This window comes from Nelumbo lutea, chromosome 1 (assembly GCF_056320005.1).
Source record: "Nelumbo lutea isolate HS-2025 chromosome 1, American lotus-T2T, whole genome shotgun sequence".
Taxonomy (NCBI): Eukaryota; Viridiplantae; Streptophyta; class Magnoliopsida; order Proteales; family Nelumbonaceae; genus Nelumbo; species Nelumbo lutea.
In genome coordinates, this window is record NC_142684.1 from 56406463 (window position 1) to 56430263 (window position 23801).

General features: G+C 42.1%; 1 protein-coding gene across 2 annotated transcripts in view; it reads left to right on the forward strand.

Annotated features, from left to right (window-relative positions):
* The first annotated feature begins 6890 nt into the window (after positions 1-6890).
* Positions 6891-23801, forward strand: part of LOC148874665 (Beta-ketoacyl synthase) — a 61118-nt gene continuing 44207 nt past the window's right edge. The window contains exons 1-8 of one of the 2 annotated variants that reach the window (XM_088965161.1): positions 6891-7135; positions 7268-7497; positions 8599-8703; positions 8807-8878; positions 9036-9122; positions 9545-9696; positions 11089-11169; positions 23087-23120. In XM_088965161.1, coding sequence (XP_088821287.1) covers positions 7009-7135; positions 7268-7497; positions 8599-8703; positions 8807-8878; positions 9036-9122; positions 9545-9696; positions 11089-11169; positions 23087-23120 — 888 coding nt within the window. In that variant the 5' untranslated portion in view covers positions 6891-7008. The remainder of the gene's footprint in view (positions 7136-7267; positions 7498-8598; positions 8704-8806; positions 8879-9035; positions 9123-9544; positions 9697-11088; positions 11170-23086; positions 23121-23801) is intronic. The other variant, XM_088965162.1, reaches the window with a different exon arrangement.

The following is a 23801-nucleotide window of genomic DNA, read 5'->3' on the forward strand; positions in this document are numbered from 1 at the left end:
GGAGGAGGGAAACTAACTTAGAAGTCTGAGTCAAAAAATTCTTAGTTTCACTAAGGAATGTCAAATTGGGACTCCACCTAGAAACTAAGTCTTTCAGGCCTTGAACTACCAAAGGTCGACTACTCCCCCGGTAGTTTTAGTTGCAAATTCTCATAGCCCCTGTGTGGCTGTCATGAGTTACCCACCACTGCCCACTTTATTAGAAAAAGGAAAACACATGCTTGCAATTGAGGAGAAGCCTTTATTCCCTTTACTCTCCTACTCCCCTAGAAGTCCCTCATAGAAATCAACCAAGAAGTATCAAAAGAGCAAGTTAGATCTACATAGGTTTGAGCCAAAAAACACCTATTGGTCAAAATAGCGAGTCATTTGGGTCCCCCATAATCTAGACCTGTATCATTTAAAAAAAGCTTATCCACTCCCTAGTTCAAACCTGAATCACCATCCTAGATCCTAATCTCTGTTTTCATCCATTGTCTCTTACCCTAGCCGCCACCTATCGAATCATCTGCTATTGCTTCAAATCTGTTGACTAACTTGTTAGCTCAATGACATATGCAGGGAAAGCACCAGTCTAAAAAACGAGACTCTTCTTTCAATTGCTGCACTTCCTTCTCTAGGTTTCTAACCACCGAGTTGCCTGAGCCATCATTACTCCTATCAAGGTTCAAAGTATTGATATTTTCTTTTGACCAAAACTCTATTTTATTTATTTATTTTTGTGGTTTGATAACCTCAAATGAGACTCACCAAATCACATATTAAATCTTTAAAACATTTAAATAATCTAACTTTTTTTTAATTATCTTTTTGGTATGGGCAAATTTCTTAAACTACCCTTATGATTTAACTAATTGACTAACTCTACCCCTATTGTTTACATATTGTCTTAAAGTACACTTAAGTTCTTCAACAATTGTCTAAATCTACTCCTATTGTTAACTTTCTGTCACACTCCATAACATGTGACTTCACGTGACTAATATATTCTTCAAAATTCCTAAAATACCTTTTTCCATCTTTTGTAGTGATTTTTGGGAGGAAGTCTTCCTCCCCGGTCACATCTGGTTCCACCCATCTGTCTAGTCACCTCTTCCAATGCAAAATCCTCCTTGAAATACAAAGGTGAAACTTCCATCGAAGAAGCAACAAGTGCTTCACCTTGACCTTGACTGACCTCTCCTTTAGCACCTCCATTAGACAATGAAATCGAATTAGTCTTAACCAAATCTTTGTTTTCTTTGTTGTTGTGATGCTTGATGTCCTCAAATCTCCCTTAAAACTCCAAAATTGAAGATAGATAAGATTGGAAATTGGAATGGTTCACCTTTGGAAACAAAATTTCCTTGTCCTGAATCAAGGGAATCAATTATAGAAGAGAACCAACCCACCCATTAAGCTTCAGATGCATAAACACCAGACTTGCCAACATGTTAATTGTGTAAATTGACAAAATAAAGGAAGTGAAGATGCACTTTCATCCCTCCTCGCATTTGTCACTCTCTTTCTTTGACTCTCACACCCACACTTTCCCCTTTGTTTCCTCTCAAGAGATTTAAACAAAAAGCTCCAAGGTACAAATATATGCATCGATGATCTACAGTAGAACAAAATACAGAGAAGACATAGAATATATATTATGTCTAAGAACCGAAAAGATGGAGCAATACCCTGTTAATCCCCTTCCATGTTGCCACCGCCATCCCTCTCCTTTCTCTCGTTGTCATTGTTGTTAGCTCTTGTTGTCTTGTTTGTGGCATGATTTGTTATGTGTTTCCTTGTTTAATGGACTTCTAGTAATTAACCTAATTTTCCCCAACCAACACTACTAGACCTCTCTGTTCTCTACTCCAATGCTCCTTTCAGTTTCCTTGTTTGGTGGCATGGTTTGTTATGTTGTTAGGTCTTTTGCTTCTCCTATACCTTCTTCCTTTCCCCCTCCCGTGAATGTGGGTCTGAGCTTCCTATTAGCGTTAATGTGCAATTTGTATGACAACTGAACCAATGAAGAAGATATAGAGATCCTAAACAAGCAATCAAATTAGGAATAAATAAAGAAATGGAAAATCCATTTGAGTGTTTGGTGTCATGGGAGAGATTAGTATTGACAGTAAGAGATGGGGACTTGGTGGAAGCGAAGATGTTGCTTGAGTTCAATCCATGCCTCGCCAAGTACTCCACCTTCGGTAGCCTTAATTCCCCTTTCCATTTATTGCTGCCAAAGGCCATAATGAGGTATCAAGTCCCTCAACCATTCTCATCCCTTCTCCCATTTATGCCCTTCTCTTTCTACTAAGTTCTCATTTCGTTTATTTGATCCTTCTCTAGATTGCTACATTGCAGCTTGAGAATGGTGTCGATGTCAAATCTAGGAACTACCGCAGTCAAGAAAATTGAGTTCCTTTGTTCTGCTCGTCTTGTTCTGGTTAATTTCTTCCTTTATTCACCACCATCGGATCTCACCGGACCCACTTGAGATTCTATAACAAAAGAAGATGAAGGAGAAGAACCCTTGAGAGCGGCAAATCTAGCAAAGAAGAAGATCAAAAGAGGAAAGTAGTTCTTGAAATTTTTTACCAATTGGCTTTTGATGTAGGCACTCGTGGTCTAGTCCAATAGGAGGGCAGCATGCGTTAGGCGGTGGCATCTAGAGCGGACCCAATCAGCGTGTAGGTGCAGTAGTGTTCGGCGGGCTCCTCGGGACCAATGGCGCGGTCATCTAACAGCCTTGGATGGTCGCCCTCCTCGCATACGGATTGCATCTAGACCGTCTGAGCTCGTCCGCCTCTAGGCAACCTTATGTATAAATAGGAGGTGACCCCCTCAAGGTAAGAGATCCAGAACTTAAGACTCTTGAGCTACACTTGAGAACTCTTATTCTCCCTTGCGACCTTGTCTGAATCCTCATACCTCAGACCTCGGTCATCTCGTACCAACCTCATTCTAACTTGACCACCGGAGTCCTTGCCTCAATTATCAACCCGAGGCCTTTGACGTGTTCTTTCTCCACTCCTTGCAGGGCCGATCTACCCGCCCTCGACCACCTCGGACCTCGGGCAACTCGATCTCACCTCGGCTTAGGAGTGAATTGACAGTGTTGACCTCGGCCTATGCTGAGCATCAACAATTGGTGCCGTTTGTGGGAATGTCGCTAAGACTTCCTTAAACTACACTCTTGACACTTTAAAGAATTAACTCCTACGCTTAAGCTTCAGTCGAAATGGCTAGAAACACCAAATGGTCCTCGACAAGCTCGACGACCTCGACCGAAGGTTGGACGAGGTGGGGTGCCCAGCAAGTGGCGGCCCACAAGGCGGCTGCCCTGCTAGGAGCCTGGAGCATAGCGGCGAGCGAGTATCTTTGGACCCCTTAGCCCTCACCCCAATCAACCCTAATGGGGCTGACCCCTTAGAGTCTGGCAACAACCAACATGCTAGTTAGCCATCGAGGACCGCATGACCCCCTACTCAATGAGGGGAACAATCAGCAGTCTCGTGACCATTGCCGAGACCAAGAACAACATCATCACCGCCAAAGAGAGAATCCTTGGGATGATGGCAAGCAATCTAGTCACCACAGCCCCCTCTTGAGGACCGAAGGCCGATGTCGCACCTCTTCCTCACGCATCTCAGACCTCCAAGACCTTCTAAACGACAGGTGAGCCAAGAAGAACGGGCCCACATTACAGTATTCAGGAGTCCGAGCTGACACCCACTGAGTCCGAGAAGACCAGGGCAGGGCCCATGCACCCCTCAACCAAAAAATCATTGACCTTCAAGAATAGTTTGGAGCCATCAAAGTCGAGCTATGTCAAGTCAGAGAAAGCCGAGCAAAGGCCTCAACCAGCCAGACCCATCTGATCGGGAGTATGGACGCCTTCACCTCGGACATCATCTTCGAGCCCCTACACCCATACTTCAAGGCACCAACGTTGGAGATGTACAACGAGACCACTTACCCGGACGACCACCTGGAAAGTTTCAAGGTGCTTATGCTCCTGTATGGGTATTCCGACGCCCTAACATGTCAGACTTTCCAGGCGACTTTCACGGGAGCAGCTCGTTGTTGGTTCTCTAGGCTCCCTCCTTGGTCCATTGGGTCGTGGGAGTAGTTCACCAGCCTCTTCCTCACCCACTTCATCAGCAGTAGGCGATGCCAGAAGAGTGTCATTTCCCTGATGGCAGTCAAGCAGAAGCACGGTGAGAGCCTGCGGTCCTGCATTGACTGCTTCAAGAAAGAGGAGCTCTAGGTCTGAAACCTAGACTCCATGGTCTCCATGCACACCGCCATCAATGGCCTCTTGCTCGGCTCGACCCTCATGTGCTTGGTAGCTAAGACCCCGCCGAAGTCCAAGGTATAATTTTTTAAGAAGGCCCAGAAGTACATCACCGCCGAGGAGGCCTTAGTCAGCGACTGTTAGGAAGGAGAGTCCGACCGCCCCCACGGAGACCTAGAGAAAAAGGAGACAGCCACAACAACAACAACAACCCGGACCATAAAAATCCACCGGCCTCGGCCTTCGCTTACAACCAGTACACACCGCTCAACTCAACCTACACGCAGATCCTCATGAGAGTCGAGAAAGAGGAGTACGTGAAGTGGCCCAAGAAGATGAAGAGGAATCCTAAGAGGGAAAACCCAAAGAAGTACTGCAATACCACCACAGCACTGACCACGACACCGAGGACTGCTATGAATTGAAAAATGAGATAGAGTCCCTCATCTGCCACGGCCACCTCAAGCAGTACATCGGGGACTAGTAGCAACAACACCAATAACTCGCTGGCGTCATAGACGTCATCGCTGGGGGCTCAGCCTTGGGCCGCAAGGCTTACGTTAGGCAGTTGAACATCTAGGGGCCGACCCCCAAGAAGCTGAAGCAAGAAGAAGCCCTTGCGTTCACCGATGAGAACTTGAAGGGGGTCACAGTCCCCTACGATGATGCACTCGTGATCTAGGCCGTTGTAGAAAATTTCATAGTGAAGAGGATCTTAGTGGACAACAGCTCCTGGCCGACATCTTCTTCTATGATGCATTCGAGAAAATGAAGTTGGCACTCGGGCGCCTTCAGGCCGCTGACGTCCCCCTCATTGGCTTCTCCAGCAATGTGGTCAAGTCGGAAGGAAGAATCACCCTACTCATCACGGTAGGGACAGAGCCTCGACAGGTGATGAGGATGAACGAGTTCCTGGTCGTAACGATCGACTCCCCCTACAACTCTATCATAGGGAGGCTGACCCTCCATGCACTCAAGGCAGTCGTCTACTCCTACCATCTCACCCTCAAGTTCCCTACCTAACACGACGTCGGAGTCATTCGAGGGGACCAACAAATTGCCTGCTAGTGTTATGTGGCAGCACTGAAGGGCAAGAATAAGGAAACCATGCCACTCAAGGGAGGGCCTCGACCTCAGGGAGGAACCAACAAGCTGAGGCCAGCCGGTCGAGGACCTCGTCTTGGTCCCCCTAAACGAGGCTGAGCCCGAGAAGACAGTCCACATCGGGTCCAACCTTCCCTGGAAAAGCCTATCTAAATTGATAAGTTTCCTCTTAACTAATGCCAACATCTTTGCGTGATTTGCCGTTGACATGCCCAGTATTGACCCTTCAGTCATTACTCACAAGCTGAGCGCGGACCCAAGCTCTAGGCTAGTTTGACAAAGAAAGAGGAACTTTGCACTAGAGTGTTGGAAGGCTATAGGAGAAGATGTTGAGAAGCTACTCGACGTCGGCTTCATTTGAGAGCTACACTACATCACTACTCTAATTGGTTGTCAAATGTGGTAATGGTAAAGAAAGCTAATGGGAAATGGCGATTTGTATTGACTTCATATAGCTCAATCGAGCCTGCCCCAAATACAATTTTCCTTTATCGAGGATACACCACCTCGTCGACACCACCGCAGGGTACGAGCTACTCAGCTTCATGGATGTCTTCTCCGGGTACAACTAAATTAAGATGCACCCTGAGGACGAGGAGAAGATCTCATTCATCATCGATTATAGCACTTATTGCTACAAAGTCATGCCCTTTGGCCTCAAGAATGCCGGGCCATGTACCAACGCCTTGTCAACAAGGTTTTCAAAGATCGGATGGGAAGGAATGTTGAAGCCTATGTAGACGACATGATTACGAAAAGCTTGAAGGCTGACCAACACACCTAAGACCTGGCTGAGACCTTTAACACTTTGCGGAGATTCAAGATGAAGCTTAATCCCAGCAAGTGTGCCTTCAGCGTCACCTTGGGCAAGTTCTTAGGCTTTGTCGTCACACAATGGGGCATAATGGCCCACCCAAAAAAGATCCAAGCCATTCTAGACATGGCACCACCTCAGCCGGTTAAGGAGACCCAAAGACTCACCGGCCGAGTGGTCGCCCTCAGTCGCTTCATGTCGAAGTCGGCCGATTGCTGTCTTCCTTTCTTCCGGGCTATCAAGAAGCTAAAAGACTTTCATGAGCTAAAGAATGCCAGCTCTCCTTTGAAGAATTGAAACATTACTTAACGGCATTTCACTTTTTTGTTAGTACTTAACGGTAATGTTAATTGTTAGAAAACTTGAAGATACTTTAAGGCAATATATAAACAATGATAGTTTTAGTCAATTAATTAAACCATAAGGGTAATTTAAAAAATTTATCCTTTTGACATCATAGTTGGATCCATATATATATACGCACACATTTATAAATGAAATTTGTTCATATTTTATTCTTGCGTTGGCCATAAAGCCTAATGGAAGATGGTTATAAAAATATATATACCGGCCGAAACCGAGTTGTCTTAGGTTAAGTTCGGGTTGGGCCCGGGTTGACCTTCAAGTCTTCAACCCGCCCCAACCCACCCGAGACCCGAGTTGCACACCAAATTGGTATTTGTGACTTGTGAACGCGCGCGGTTGCGGTTCTGTCATCGACACTCGGAAATCAAAGAGGTCATACTACTGCAACGGCTGCTGGCCTCCTCTGGGAGCTACTGTGGCTTCGCATTAAATTCGAGTTTCCAAAGTGATGGTGAAGAGTTACTGGTCACAATTTCTCCGATCTCATTTCCGAATCAAAAGATCCTTTTCATCATCTGTATCTCAAGTTTTTGGTCCCCCTCCTCGTGCTCCTCAACGAAGAGTAGTTGTTACTGGTAAATCCTTATCGTTACTTCTTAAAGTTAAGATGCTTCTTTTTGATTCATTTGTTGTGGCTTGGGAACGTTTTGTTTCTTTTTTTTTTTCCCCTTAGATCGTTTAGTTGTGAATTGGAATGGAACTTGTAGGTTTAGGAATGGTGACTCCGCTTGGTTGCGGAGTGGAGACTACGTGGAAGCGACTTGTAGAGGGGGGTTGCGGAATAAGGGCACTTACACCTGAGGATCTCAAGCTGGATGTACTTGACAGGGAAACGCAACTGCATACATTCGGCCAATTGACATCCAAAGTGGCTGCCATAGTGCCGTGTGGAGACAATGCTGGTGAATTTAATGAAGAATTATGGTTAAATTCCAAGGTAAATTGCCCATTGTTCAAATATAAGTTTGGTCGAAGCGTAATCTGTAAGGTTGGATGGAACTCATTTATTTGTCATAAAACGCTGATTTTTCAGTATTCATTCTCAAGTCTCTAATGTCTGGAAATTTCTTTCTTTATTAGATGACATGCTTCTTATTCTTTTTCGGATGTAGTTTGGAAATAGTGCTCTTGGAGGATATCGTGTAGAGATGTGGTCTTTTGGGCTTTTGAAAAATAAGAGATGTCATATGTGTTTAGTAGAATTTTTATTTTCTTCAAAATTTTAAATTTATTTCCCAAAGCCTTACTCATAAGAGCTGTATCTCCCTAAGATCGAGCTCTTTATCTGTTCACACTTTAACTGTTTACACTAGTGCAATTCATCCGCCTTTTCTATTGACCATCGGCGAAAATATTGAACAGATGATCCTCTCGTTATCACTATTAGGGGTCATTGTGCTGATAAGCGTGAGAATAAGGGTTTGAATCTGAGACTGTTCACTTCGTACAATAGATGCAAAAAGTTAGGTCCGCAGCCAGTTTACCCCTCCTAAGACTCAGTTAACCGGCACCAACATTGGGTGGTCCTTTAAAGGCTCTTGTTGTTGTTGTTGTTAATTATATTTTCACTCACTGATGGTCATCAAGGAGAGAAATGAGAATGGGTTTGGGAATGTTGAGAGGGAGAGAGAGAGAGAGAGAAATGGGGATTTACCCTAAATATTTTACTAAATCCAGAAAATTGTAAGCAGATAAGAAATGTTAAAAAATGGATTGGAAACGCCAAGAGAAACTGAGACTGTGGGATTAAGGTGGGCAATGGCAAAAGAAACAGCAAATCTTTCTATACATCTATCAGCCGTTTCTAGGCTTTTCTATGTTTTCCAGATCAATTTTGTCTTTCCTCAATATTATTAAATTCTGAATAATCTATGGTGTGAATTGGGAATGGTTTTTTTGGTTGAATATAAGGCTCATTGAACAGTAGATATTCTTTAACAAATTCTTGGGACTTTTGTAGTTTATTTTCTGAACCAAAAGTCTTTGATGCTTCACAATCATAAATGTTTAGGAAACTTAAGTAACTCTCTACCCCCAGGAGCATAGATCCGTTGCAAGGTTCATAGCATATGCACTATGCTCAACTGAGGAAGCTCTTAAAGATGCAAAATGGATTCCCACTGAACAGGAGAAAGAAAGGACGGTAATTATTGAATATTTTTTTGATAATTAGTAATCATTGAATATTATTCAGATCTTTTTAGTGATCTTGGTTACTTTTACATTTCTAACTTGAAGATCACCAGGGTGTTTCAATTGGTGCGGGCATTGGTAGCATCAGTGACATTTTGAATGCATCCCAAATGGTTTGTGAGAAGGTTGGTTGGTTCATTTATTTACTACCCATAAAGACTTTGCATTAATATCTCTCTTTATTGAAATGATGCATCTATCATGGTCTTAATGACAGGCATTTATGTGACCAACATGGCTGTTGCAACAGTATAACCTGATTGCTCTGCTTTTTGAAAACAGCATTTACGCCGGCTTAGTCCTTTTTTTGTTCCACGGATATTGATCAACATGGCAGCAGGCCACGTGAGCATGAAATATGGATTCAAGGTAGTTGATTTTATGCATTGCTTTCATATATATAATATAACATGTCTTTGTTGATGAGAGCGGGCACAAATTACAACTTATTGCTTGGGACCATCCAGCTACTGTTTCATTTCTTGAATGACTCATGGTGATAGAACACTCCCAATAATTTTGATAATTTAATGAGTTCTAAAACATGGATGGCTTGAAGAATCATTTCTAAGAGTTGTGGCAAGGTCTGTAAAAGGGTGGTTAAGTGAGATAGTTTGGGCCATTGTTTGTGGGATTACCTCCTACAGGATGTGTTCTGCCAATTTAATCTATGGGAGCAATGACTTGGTAAATAGCATGCAGGATTCATTGCCTTCATTTTTAAGTCTTTATAATTAATGTACCTTTTGAAATGCAAAAAACACTTTGCTAAGTCTTGCACATGAATCTAGGGACCAAATCATGCTGCGGTAACAGCTTGTGCTACTGGTGCCCACTCTATTGGTGATGCTGCGAGGATGATTCAGTTTGGAGATGCGGATATTATGATTGCTGGAGGAACAGAGTCTAGCATTGACGCTTTATCAATAGCAGGGTTTTGTAGGTAACACAAATTGATTCATCTACCATCTTATTTTACTTGTTTTTTGTGCTTTTCAAGAGATCTTTACTAGAGAATTGATCCTGAGTTGTTTTTCCCCTTCTATCTTGTTTGATCTTCTCTATGAACTATTTTAAGTAAACAAAGATGCACAGTTTAGTCCATGATTGTCCAGAAATTGCATTACTTTTCCGTTATTTGTACCATATGTGTATAAACTCTTTTGATTCACTGGTTTATATCTTCTCTGGATACATATGTTTTACATTTCCATCCTTCATGACGAGTCCCTTGAGTTCTGTTTCGGTGTTCTTTTTATCTTTTTTTTTTTTTTTTCATCAAACTGGTCTTTTGTGCTTTTCCTCTAATATTTACTACTTTTAATACATTATAGTTATCATAGTGCATAATACTGATTCGTTATTCAATATCTTTTGATAAAATGATATATTTTATCAGAAACAAGCAAAAAAAGAAGAGGAAGATTACATTGGGGAAGAAAGGGGAAGTAGAAGGGCCACAAAAATAGTCGGCATACTGGGTAAGCCCTAAAACCTCAATATAGAAGTGGGTTTCCAAACCCTTTATACAGTTCTGCTTTAACACCACCTTCCTTGTATAAGGAGCTTGCTAAATCATTGCCCTAGGGAGGAATGCAAAGCAAAGCAGCTATGGCTTGTACTAGATGCCCTAATTATTTTATTTCTTAAATCACCTTCATTGTGGTAACCTGCAAGTAGATAACAATAGACAAAGAGACGTTGAGAAATTAAAGAAGGGTAGAAGCCAAGGTGCTAATTGCATCACTGATGGCTCCACAACCTGTAATATGCCATAATTGATCCATTTTATCCCTGCACATGATGCCTATGCTGGAGGGGAGGAATCACCATAGAACATCCATTAGAATCGAGCTTTATCACCCAGAAGGAAGGGCATGTAAATCTACCAGCTTCACATTTTGAGCGGGAAACTATCTTATAACCTTGCTGCACCAGTCAATAACTTATCTTGCACTGATTTCTCTACAAAGAAATTAGCATCTTATCTGGCATGGTTAATAATATTGTTGAAAAAGTGTTGGGCTTTATGAGTGTTTCTCTAAGAGATGTCATAGCGTGGTTGCCCTCATGCTTGTGGTTTATTGGTTTCATCTATCTCTCTGATCATGCTACAAAAGCTTGCTTTATTGCAAAAAGAACATTCGTTTAGTTATCAGACTATGCTTATCTGTATGCTAATTTGTTTGGCACATAACATACTCAATGTTGAAATTATTCTGCTTTCCATGTTCCACCACTTTTTTTTTTTTCCTTCTTTTTCTGGAATTCTTCACTTTTTCATGTTATTTCTTTTTCTTATTATTGAATCAAATATTTTTTTTTAAATATGCAGGTTAAGGGCCTTGAGTACAAAGCACAATTCTGTCCCACAAGAAGCTTCACGACCTTTTGATTGTGGTCGAGATGGATTTGTGTAATACTCTTAAGGGGAAGTCTAGAATTTCAACACTCATACCATCCTTAACCACAAAATATGGGCACCATAGTATGATCCATGCATTACTAATAGTAATACAATGCTTTAAACAAAATACAATGCTTAGGTAACCATTTGCTAGGCTGGAATTTTATCACCTACATCTGGTTTAGTAATACAATGCTTAGGTAACCATTTGCTAGGCTGGGATTTTATCACCTACATCTGGTTTAGGCAAGTTGCTACCAAGGGTTGCTACCAATTGCCCATGGTGGGTGGGGGAAGGGTTCTCAAAATAATGTCAGAGGAACAAGACAAAATGTTTTGTTAAAATTCCAAGAGGTATAAAAGCATTTCTTCAGCAATCCCCTTTCCCTTCGAAAAAAAGAAGAAAAGGTTAAATGATTTTAAGAAGAGTCCAACCATGATACCGAAAAGGTATGGTAACTAAAAACTGACAACCAATCAACCTGTATCAGCCAATTGGTAACCAATCAATCGGCATTCGTTCAAATTCACAGGTGTTTCTGATTGGATAAAGTTCTTCAGGTTTCATATGTTCCGGTATCATAGAAAATGTCTTTAAGTTTTGTTAGAGTGAGCCGAATAGGGGTAGTTTAGTAATCTCATGTTGGTTAAGTATTTTGCTTACGTGGCTGTTTTACTAGAATACTCTACCCCACACTTAAGTGAGGGCAGTTTAGTCTTTGTAAGTGTAATTAGAACCTAATAAACATTAGGGGGTCGACTGAATGGTAGACTAATCAGCTTCGATTAAACCCTCCTGTTCTCTCTTTCTCTTGTCTTTTTCCTCATCTTCTTCTTCCTTCTTCACTGGTTCGGGTTACTGTAGCTGCTCCAAAACATGGTATCAGAGCGAGGTTTCTGACCTGCTTCTGCTTGTAAAGCATCTCAACTGTGTTCGTGACACCTTCTTCATGGTTAGTTAATGGAGAGAGCTGGTTTGCCCTAGGTCTGAGACATCACAACTCGTTGCTCTCTGCTGCGCATAGTTTTCTTCATCAAGGAAGGTGGTTTCAGCAGTGAATGGTTGGCTGATACTCTCAAAGGAAGGTTGGTTATTTAGTCATTTTGTGTCGCTGGTATTTCTGGGTAGGAACCCTTCAAGAATTAGTTAGGGCTGCTGTAGGTGGTGTTAGGGCTGCTGTAGGTGGCCGAGTGGTGTAAGGTGGAATGCAATGACCTTGCCAAGCTCCTTGTGGTTGTGTAATGCCCTCTTAAGTGTGTTAAACAAGTCTGAACTAGGTGTAGCAGTTTGACTGTGTTGTGGTGCTTGTGATGCACAATTTTTTTTTATTGAGTGGTTGTAAGAGGGCCTACTGTTGTGTTGTGGTGCTTGTGATGCTTATGTGGGTCGTAGGTGTGTGAAGTCAGCAGTAGTGTGAAGAAGAACAAGTGTGTGCTCCTACTGTTGTGTTTAGGGGCTGCAATAGGTGCTGAAGTATCAAACTGTGAACAACATCAATCAACTTGTAGCTGAGAAGTAAGGTTAGAGGCAACTGTGAAAGAGTACAATGGCAGCAATAGGAGATGACTACAATGATCAGAAACCTAGTGTGGTAATTTCCTCTGACTACCTAGGGGTACAAATGACCTCAATTAAGCTGAATGGGGAGAACTATGTTCCATGGGCTAAATCAGTGGAAGTGTTTCTCAAGGCAAAGAAGAAAGTAAAGCATGTAAGAGATGAGAAGCCACCGGAGGACTCTCCAGGGATTGATGATTGGGAACAAGAAGATGCTCAAATCACGACTTGGCTGTGGAATAGTATGGAACCCAAAATTAGTGCCAACTTCATGTTCCTTGATACAACTAAGGATATATGGGAGCATGCAAAAAAGCTATATTCTGGACAAGATAACACAACAAGAGTGTATCAGCTTTATCAGGAATATTCTGATTTACAATAAGGAACCAAAACATTAGAAGAGTACTATGCCTGTATGAAGAATATAAGGAATGAACTCAATGTCTATCACCCCCTTACTCCAGATATTAAAGTTCAACAACAGCAAAGGGAGCAACTAGATGTTACAAGATTTTTAGTGGGGCTGAAGTCGGAATATGAATTAGTTAGAGCCCAAATATTGGGGGGCTCTACTCTTCCTACACTTGAGGAAGTATTCTCAAGGCTTCGTAGAATCTCTTTGAGACAGACAGAGAACTCCACACAGTCTGATAGATCAACACTTGTGACAGCTAGAGGGGTTGGACATAGTACAAGAGGGGGAGGTCATGCTCCCCGAGGAGGCCGTGGCAGTTCCATGATTAGTCGGGGTGGTCGTGACTCAGGGGTAGGCCGTGGTAGAGGGAAGAATAACTCTACAAGGAAATGTACTCATTGTGGTAGAGAGGGATACACAGTGAATTTCTGTTATGATCTACATGGCTCTTCCTCTAAATGTGCTAATCATGCTGTAGCAAGTGAGGTTGATATCAGTGACAGTAAACCGGCAGACCGAACTCCTCCCACATCTACATCTACCTTTGGGAGGGAGATGGTGAGCGTATCGCGTGATGAGTATGAACGGTTCCTTCAAACTACTTCACAGCATACCACTGCCACACTTTCCCAATCAGGTATTGCTTGCATGTCATCTAAAATCTCTCCCTGCATTATTGACTTTGGAGCCTCAGATCATATGACCGGGACTCTAGGTGTGTTCTCTTCTCTTTCAGAAACCTCCACATCACAAACTATTACACTTGCCAATGGGTCCTCATTCCCCATATGTGGTGTTGGTAATGTTGACATGACTTCTGTGCCCTTTTCATCTGTTTTATATGTCCCTAAGTTTCCATTCAATCTTATGTCTGTTAGTAAAATAACCAAAGCTCTTAACTGTTTTGTTACCTTCTTTTCTTCCACTTGTGTTTTTCAGGATCTCAAGACGGGGAAGAAGATTGGTGGGGGGCATGAAGCTGCTGGATTGTATTATCTTGACGGTGGTGGATCTTCAATTGCTCTTCAGACTTCACTTACTCCTCTACAATGGCATTGCCAACTGGGACATCCATCTCTCAAGGCTCTCAAGATTTTGGTCCCGTCATTGAGTCATTTGTCAGTTTTGCAATGTGAGTCATGTCAGTTTGGGAAACATCATCGTGTGTCCTTCAGTCCAAGAGTTGAGAGTCGTATGTTGAGTCATTTTTCTTTGGTTCATTTAGATGTTTGGGGTCCAATCAAAATAGAGTCTTATAATGGATACAAGTATTTTGTCTCTTTTATTGATGATTGTTCAAGAATGACATGGATTTACTTAATTAAAGAAAGAAGTGAATTGTTTTCCATTTTTCAAAAATTCCATGCTGAAATACGCACACAATTTGGTATTCCAATCAAAATTCTCCGTTCAGATAATGGTCGTGAATACTTTCTTACTTCATTTCAACAGTATTTAGAACAACATGGCATTATTCATCAGACATCATGTGCATTCACCCCTCAACAAAATGGGGTAGTTGAATGGAAGAACCGTCGGCTTCTTGAAACTGCTCGGTCTATGCTTCACCACATGAATGTTCCTAAAAGGTTTTGGAGTGATGCTGTACTCACTGCATGTTTTCTCATTAATCGGATGCCCTCCTTCATCCTTCATGGTCGGTCCCCCTTCTCTATCTTGTTTCCCACTTTATCTCCATTCCCATTTGTTGAAGTTTGACCTGCCCTAGAATTCTGTCTTGTTTGTTGATTGTAAAGTAAAGTAAACAACAAGAAGTAGGAGAGGAAAGAAGAAGAGAGAAAAGAGAGGAAAGAGAGAAAGGCTAGTCCGAATTAGAGAAAAAAAGTAATCCCTAGATTCGGCCAGACCTGTTATTATATTATTAACTTATTGGAAAAGACTTAAGTGCCCTTCTTTAAGTAAGAGGCACTCGAACCAACATAACAGTACACATCAACATTCTCAACAAGTACAAAGACCGAAATACCCCTTCACTAACACCACTAACACTCCCCCTCAAGCTAGTGAGTATATATCATATAATCGCAGCTTGTTACATATGTAGTCCACTCTCCCCCGACTCAAACCTTTTGTAAACAAGTCTGCCCACTGGTTTCCCGTACTAACATATGCAGTTTCTATCACCCCATTCAGCACCTTCTCTCTCACAAAATGACAGTCAACTTCGATGTGCTTGGTTCTTTCATGAAACACCGAATTGGAAGAGATATGAACCGTTGCTTGATTGTCACAATAGAGCTTCATTGGAGTACTGATGTCATATCCTATCTCCTGTAGAAGGTTCCTTAGCCACACTAATTCACAAGCAGTATGTGCCATGGCCCTATATTCTGCTTCTGCATTGCTTCTTGCCACAACTGTTTGCTTCTTACTTTTCCACGTTACCAGGTTACCCCCCAGAAAGGTGCAATAGCCTGTGGTAGATCGTCTATCAGACATAGAGCCTGCCCAATCAGCATCGGTGTATCTTTCTACCACTAGTTTTCCACCACTCCTGTACAACAAACCACGATCAGGAGCTCCTTTCAGATACCTCACAATCCTTAGCACTGCATTCCAATGTGGGACCAAAGGTTTCTGCATGAACTGACTCACCACACTAACCACAAATGAAATATCTGGCTGAGTAATGGTTAGATAGTTTAGTTTGCCTACAAGTCGTCGGTATCTGCCAGGGTCTTCAAATACTTCACCTATATCATTGCTCAACCTCGTATTTGTTTCCACAGGTGTCTCAGCCGGTTTAGTACCCAACAACCCTGTTTCTTCTAGTAAATCAAGCACATATTTCCTCTGACATAAATTAATGCCATGCTTAGATTTTGCTACCTCTATGCCCAAAAAGTATTTCAACTTGCCAAGGTCCTTTGTCTGAAAGTGATCTTGTAGGAATGCCTTCAATCTGTCAATGCCCATTTTATCATTCCCAGTCACAACGATATCATCCACATACACCACCAATATTATTTTGCCTGCCGAAGAGTCAAAGCTGAAGACAGAGTGATCAACTTGGCACTGTTTCATACCAAACTTCTTGACCACCTCACTGAACCTACCAAACCATGCTCGAGGGGACTGTTTAAATCCATAAATAGCCTTCTTAAGTCTGCATACCTTACCATTCTCCCCCTGAGCAACAAACCCTGGTGGTTGCTCCATGTAGACCTCCTCGAGCAAATCACCATGCAGAAAGACGTTTTTGATATCTAGCTGATGGAGAGGCCAATCATACATAGCTGCAAGGGAGATGACAACACGAACTGACCCTATCGTAGCAACCGGGGAGAATGTCTCTGTGTAGTCAATGCCATAGGTTTGGGAGTACCCTTTGACAACCAACCGCGCTTTCAGGCACTCAACACGACCATTGGGCAAGTACTTAACACTATACACCCACTTACAACAAACAGCCTACTTCCCATGAGGAAGAGCGGTGAGATCCCAAGTGTGATTATGATGCAGAGCAGAGAGCTCTTCTTCCATAGCACGACACCACTCTGGAGAGGTAAGGGCTTCCTGGACATCCTGGACATCCTTTGGAACAACCACGGAGGATAACAAAGATATGAATTGGCGATGGGAGGCGGAGAGGTGGGTAAGTGAAACAAAATTGGAAATAGGGTGAAGGGTGCAAGTACGTTTACCTTTCCGGAAGGCAATAGGAAGATCTAGGTCGGCGGCTGGTGTCAGAGCTGGAGCTGGATCTGTCGACGGTGATGAAGCTGGAGGAGCTGCAGTCGGTACACGCGGGCGATGTGTATACACGTGACGGATGGGTGGACGGTCAACCGACGGTGGCACCGGAGGCAAGGATGTAGGCATGACTGGAACCAGAGGAGGTGGATCAGCCACAGGAAGAGGAAGAGGTGGTGATGTGGAGGAAGCAGTAGCACCGGACCCCATGAAGAACGGAGTAGACTCGAAGAATGTAACATCAGCACATACCAAGGAACGGCGAGAACTGGGATGATAACACTTGTACCCTTTCTGAGTTCGGGAATAGCCAAGGAAGATACACTTCAGGGAACGTGCATCTAACTTGTCAGTCCCGGGACCCAGATTATGAACGAAGCAGACACACCCAAATACCCGAGGAGAAAGCGGAAACGGAGACATGTTGGGGAATAAGACGCTAAAAGGAGAACAACCATCAATGATAGACGTGGGCATCCGATTAATTAAGAAACAAGAGGTGAGCATTGCATCGCTCCAAAAGGTTTTGGGAACATTCATGTGGTGCATGAGGGAGTGTGCCATTTCTACAAGATGGCGGTTCTTTCTCTTAGCAACCCCATTTTGTTGCGGAGTGTAGGTACATGAAGTTTGGTGTATAATGCCATGTTGGTCCAAGTATTATTGGAAAGATGAAGACAAGTATTCGCGACCATTATCAGAACGGAAAATTTTGATGTGAACGCCAAATTGATTGCGGATCTCAGCATAAAATTTCTGGAAGATGGCAAATAATTCACTTCTTTCTTTCATTAAATAGAACCACGTCATTCTTGAACAATCATCAACAAAAATAACAAAATATCGGTATCCATTGTATGACATCACTTTATTAGGACCCCAAACATCTGAATGAATTAAAGAAAAAAGACTCGACACACGGTTATCGACCCTAGAACGAAAGGGAACACGATGGTGTTTCCCAAATTGACATGACTCACAATCTAAAACAGAAAGTTGACTTAATGAAGGGACTAAGGACTGCAATACTTTCAACGAAGGATGACCAAATCTACAATGCCACTGGAGACGAGAAATGGATGACTGAAGGGCCGTTGACATTCGTCCACCACCATCAAGATAATACAGTCCACCGGCTTCATGCCCTCCACCAATCTTCATCCCCGTCTTGAGATCCTGAAAAACACACATAGAAGGGTAAAATGTGATGGAGCACTTAAGGGACTTGGTCAACTTACTAACAGACATAAGATTAAATGGAAGCTTAGGTACATATAAAACAGAGGATAGGGATACAGGGTCTAGGTCAACATTACCAACACCACAGATAGATGATGTGGAGCCATTAGCAAGGGTAACAGATTGTGATGTTGAGCAATGAGTGAGAGATGAAAACACACCTGGAGTTCCCGTCATGTGATCGGAGGCTCCAGAATCAATAATCCAGGGGTTGGGTGTGGATGCCAAACAAGCCATACCTGAGTGTGCAAAGGAAGCTGCGTTCTGCTGCGACTTGGATTGAACAAACATCTCATACTCATCCCGAGTAACACTCACCATCTCCTTGCTTGGGCCATCTGAGGGAGTAGAAGGCATCGGGTTAGCTGACCGGTTCTCCTGTCTAAAGCTGAAATTGGTGTCACTAGTCATGGCATGGTTGGCCCACGTTGAGGGAGGACCATTGTAAGTCATAGCAGTAGTTAATGGTATGTCCATCCAAACCACAATGAGTACACTTCCGTGGACCCGAGCCACGTCCTCTACCACGAGCTCCCCTCGAATCTTTGCCTCCAGTACGACCACCACCACGGATGTGTAGATCCACCACTACCACTCCTGCTAGGCTGGGCTCCTCGAGCCCCACCTCTGTCACCTCGACCTCTCGACACTGCAAATGCTGATTTATCGGAGACATTAGAATCCATAGATCCAATGGAAGCCCTCCGAAGACAAGCAAACACCTCCTCTAAAGATGGAAGAGCAGATCCCCCTAGTATCTGGGCTCGTATTGGTTCATACTCAGACTTTAGCCCCACTAGAAACCGTGTCACATCAAGCTGATCTCGCTGTTGCTGTTGAACTTTGACATCAGAAGTGAGAGGATGATAGACATTTAACTCATTACGGATATTCCTCACACTGGCATAGTACTCCTCAAAGCTCTGATTTCCCTGTTGCAGATTGAAGTATTCCTGATACAGTTGATATACCCTAGTGGTATTATCCTGACCTGAATACAGTTTCTTAGCATGATCCCACACCTCTTTGGCTGTGTCAAGAAACATGAAATTCACACTGATTTTGGGTTCCATACTGTTCCACAACCATGTAATGATTTGTGCATCTTCCTGTTCCCAGTCTTCATACTCCTGAGAATTAGCGAGGGGTTTCTCCTCTCTTATATGCTTCACTTTCTTCTTCGCCTTTAGAAAAACCTCTACAAACTTGGCCTAAGGGACATAATTCTCTCCATTTAGTTTAATGGAAGTCATTTGGACATTCAGGTAGTCAGTAGATATCATGACACTAGGTTTACTATCACTGTTATCCGCCATTGCCGAACTCCCTTATCACTGAATTCTGAGCACTGAATTATGAGCACTACACACTGCACACTACACACAGACACTTCACCGAAATCTGCACACTGATTTCAGCAGTAATAAATGCTGAGAACTGCAACACCAGAAACCCTACTCACCGAAATCTGCACATTGATTTCAGCAGTATTAAATGCTGAAAACTGCAACACCACAACCCCTACTCACCGAAGTCTACGCACTGATTTCAGCGATATCAAATTTTGAAAATCACACTTGTAACACCACTAACCCTAATCCACAACTACAGGAAGTTTCACCATTACGTAGACACTATTGCCCTTCGAATCACACACAAACCAGAATAAACCCTATCATAAACCTTAGCATACTGCAATTTGAAAACCCATCATGCGAACTGTACTACACCTCTCATGTATTCCATAACAGAAAATATGGATAAAAAAAAACTTTACCTCATTGCCTGAAGGCCAACCACATGAAGGGCTAAGACACCACTGCACCACACATACCAGCCCTAACTAGGGCTTAGAAACCACAACAACCGATCACCAACGACACAATCGGAGGCATAGGAACCTCCTAGGGAAGAGGGCGATCACTCCTTTTCAGCCCTTTTCCCAGTCTCCAACTCACAGTTGAGAAACCCAAGAGACCCTAATTTGAATGCGTAGAAGATAGAATTCTAGCAAGTCTGATTTGTTGAACCTCGCTCTGATACCATGTTGAAGTTTGACCTGCCCTGTCTTGTTTGTTGACTGTAAAGTAAAGTAAACAACAAGAAGTAGGAGAGGAAAGAAGAAGAGAGAAAAGAGAGGAAAGAGAGAGGCTGGTTCGAATTAGAGAAAAAAAGTAATCCTTAGATTTGGCTGGACCTGTTATTATATTATTAACTTGTTGGAAAAGACTTAAGTGCCCTTCTTTAAGTAAGAGGCACTCGAACTAACATAACAGTACACATCAACATTCTCAACAAGTACAAAGACTGAAATACCCCTTCACTAACACCACTAACACCATTAATTCCTCGTGTCTTTGGTTGTGTGTGCTTTGTCCACAATCTGAGCCTTGGAATAGACAAACTAGATGCACGCTCAATTAAATGTGTCTTCCTTGGCTACTCATGGACTCAAAAAGGGTACAAGTGTTATAATCCCATTACCGAAGTGTTATGTCTACCCTGATGTCACATTTTTTGAGTCAGTCCTCTTCTTCTCAAGTCTTGAAGCGCCTTCGTCTCTACCCGTCCTTCCTCTTCCTCTTCCTGTCAGTGATCCAGTTCCAAATGCTGTTGTTGGAGTAGACTCATCACTTCATCCCGTGCAGATCACCACCGAATGTCCACCAACCCGGCAAGTGTATACACGTCGAACGACACCGGCCCCTCCTCCAGCTTCTACCTCATCTGCGGATCCTCTCATGGCTCCTATTGTTGAACCTTCAAACCTTGACCTACCCATTGCCTTATGGAAAGGTAAACGCAGTTCTACCCTCCATCCCATTTCCAATTTTGTTTCATTATCTCGTATTTCTAGGCAATTTATGGGTTGAAACAATTGCCGCGTGCTTGGTTTGAGAAGTTCAGTGAAGTGGTGAAGAGTTTTGGAATGAAGCAGTGCCAGGTAGATCACTCGGTGTTCAACTATGACTCAGAAGCTGGGAAGATTCTATTAGTGGTCTATGTGGATGATATTGTCATTACTGGCAGTGATAAATTGGGGATTGGCAAATTAAAGGTATTTCTGCAAAATCATTTCCAAACAAAAGATCTTGGAACAATTGAAGTATTTCTTGGGAATAGAGGTTGCCAGGTCAAAACAAGGTGTAAATTTGTGCCAAAGAAAATATGTTCTTGATCTATTGGAAGAAACAGGACTGTTAGGTGCAAAACCGGCTGAGACCCCTATGGAACCAAATGTTAAGTTGAGTAGTGATACGGGAGAAGTATTTGAAGATCCTGGAAGGTATGGACAACTTGTGGGGAAGTTGAACTATTTGACTATCACGAGACCCAATATATCCTTTGCAGTTAGTGTGGTGAGCCAATTCATGCAAAACTCTCGTATACCTCATTGGAATGCAATTCTTAGAATTGTGAGGTATCTGAAAGGAGCTCCAGGCCGTGGACTTTTGTATAAACCAGGAGGAAAACTTGAAGTAGTGGGGTATACAGATGTAGACTGGGCAGGCTCAGTGAGTGATAGAAGATCTACTACGGACTATTGCACATTTCTTGGAGGAAATCTTGTAACGTGGAAGAGTAAAAAGCAGATGGTTGTGGCCAGAAGTAGTGCTGAAGCTGAGTATAGGGTCATGTGGCACATACTACTTGTGAGTTAGTGTGGTTGAGGAATCTTCTGCAAGAAATTGGGTTTTACATGGATAAACCTATGAGACTGTATTGTGACAACCAAGCTGCACTCCATATCTCATCCAATCCTGTATTTCATGAGAGAACAAAGCACAGAGGTTGATTGCCACTTTGTGAGGGAGAAGGTCCTTGTTGGAGAGATAAACACAGAACATGTGGGCTTGAATGATCAATGGGCAGATTTGTTTACAAAAGCTCTAAACTCAGGGAAAGTGAACTATCTATGTAACAAACTGGGATTATATGACATATATTCTCCAGCTTGAGGGGGAGTGTTAGAGTGAGCCGAATAGGGGTAGTTTAGTAATCTCATGTCAGTTAAGTACTTTGTTATGTGGCTGTTTTATTAGAGTACTCTGCCCCACACTTAAGTGAGGGCAGTTTAGTCTTTGTAAGTGTAATTAGAACCTAATAAACATTAGGGAGTCGACTGAATGGTAGACTAATCAGTTTCGACTTAACCCTCCTATTCTCTCTTTCTCTTGTCTTCTTCCTCATCTTCTTCTTCCTTCTTCACTGGTTCGGGTTACTATAGCTGCTCCAAAACAAGTTTTAACAAAAGATACCTGAAGAATTTTGTATATTATCTCCCTCTTTTGCCAACAGAAGTAAATGTTTTTATCTGTTAAATATTAGGTAAATGTTTATCAAAATTCAAACATGACCCATCCAATGTGGGTGCATGCTACCCATGTTATGAGTGCCCATTTTTTGTGTTTCAGGACTTGTCTTTTGTGCACAAGTACTAAGGTGGTGTTTGATAATGGCTGAAATGGTTGTGTAAAAGATTCCAAACTTAAAAATGACTTAAATCCAGGTATATTTTAGGGATAAAATAATCACCTCAATGCCTGTGCTTCATGCCTTCATTGTCCTGGAATTAAGGAGTTATTTAATAACAGCTGAAGTGGCTGAACTGATTGGCTTATTGCTTTGCCTTTTAGTGAACGAGTTATTAAGGCAATTTTTTGCTTCTTAAAGGCTGAATCTGAAGTTGGGTCGATTACTATACCCTTGAATATTTTATTATTTGATTGTTTTATATACTAAAAGGCAAAATGATAACTCATTCAGTTTAGTGACTTTAGTTATTATCAAATAGCCTCTTGAGTTGCTCAAATGCTGAATGAGACATTTTTTAATCTGGAAACTTTTCGTCTTCTTCTTTTGCCTCCTATTGAAGCAGTTATGGAACTCCTCCTAAGACTCAATTTATTCCCTTCTAAATTGTTTCCTGTTTTTGTTGGCTTGATTTTTTTTTGGTTATTTTCTGTTGCCAACATATCATTTTCCTCAAAATACAGGATAGGTGAGGGTTCTGGTGTTATGGTATTAGAGGTGAGTTTTCGCATGCTTTCACCAGGCAGTGAATAAAGTTGTCTTTTATCTCATCAAATATACACAAATTGATATCCATTGATGTGGTAGAAGATCTTGTGCACAAATTCATGTTTCTGTAAGAGTTAATAATCTGATGTTCATGTAACCTTGAAAGTGTAAAAAAGGATCTTGGTTTAGTTATTTGGTTACAACAGTTGTGTTGGTTAAACTTGCATTATCATTTTATGGGTGGTGAATGTGAAAGGCATTTGTTCAGCATTTTTAGGAAAAAGGCATACTTGGAGTCCTGTAACTGCTACATGCTGGTGCAGGTGTGGAACAAAGGAAAGAAACTTCAAAAGAATAAATCAAATCTTTATAGTTTTCTGCACCCACTACAATTTGTAATTTTTGGGTAGTTCAACTTTTGGTTAATTTAAGTTTTCTGAAAGTTATTTTCTAGTTTGCTAGTGTCTTGGGAATAGCGCTGTCTTAAAGGGGTAAATTAGTTTAGAATTTTAGTAGAGAGCATTATATAATTTTGTAAAAGTTAAGATGCAATCACCTCAATTTTCTTTGTAGTTTTGTGCACCCACTGCATTTTGTTATTTTTTGGGTGATTCAACTTTTGGTTAATTTAAGTTTTCTAGAAGTTATTTTCTAGTTTGCTAGTGTATTGGGAATAGAGCTGTCTTAAAG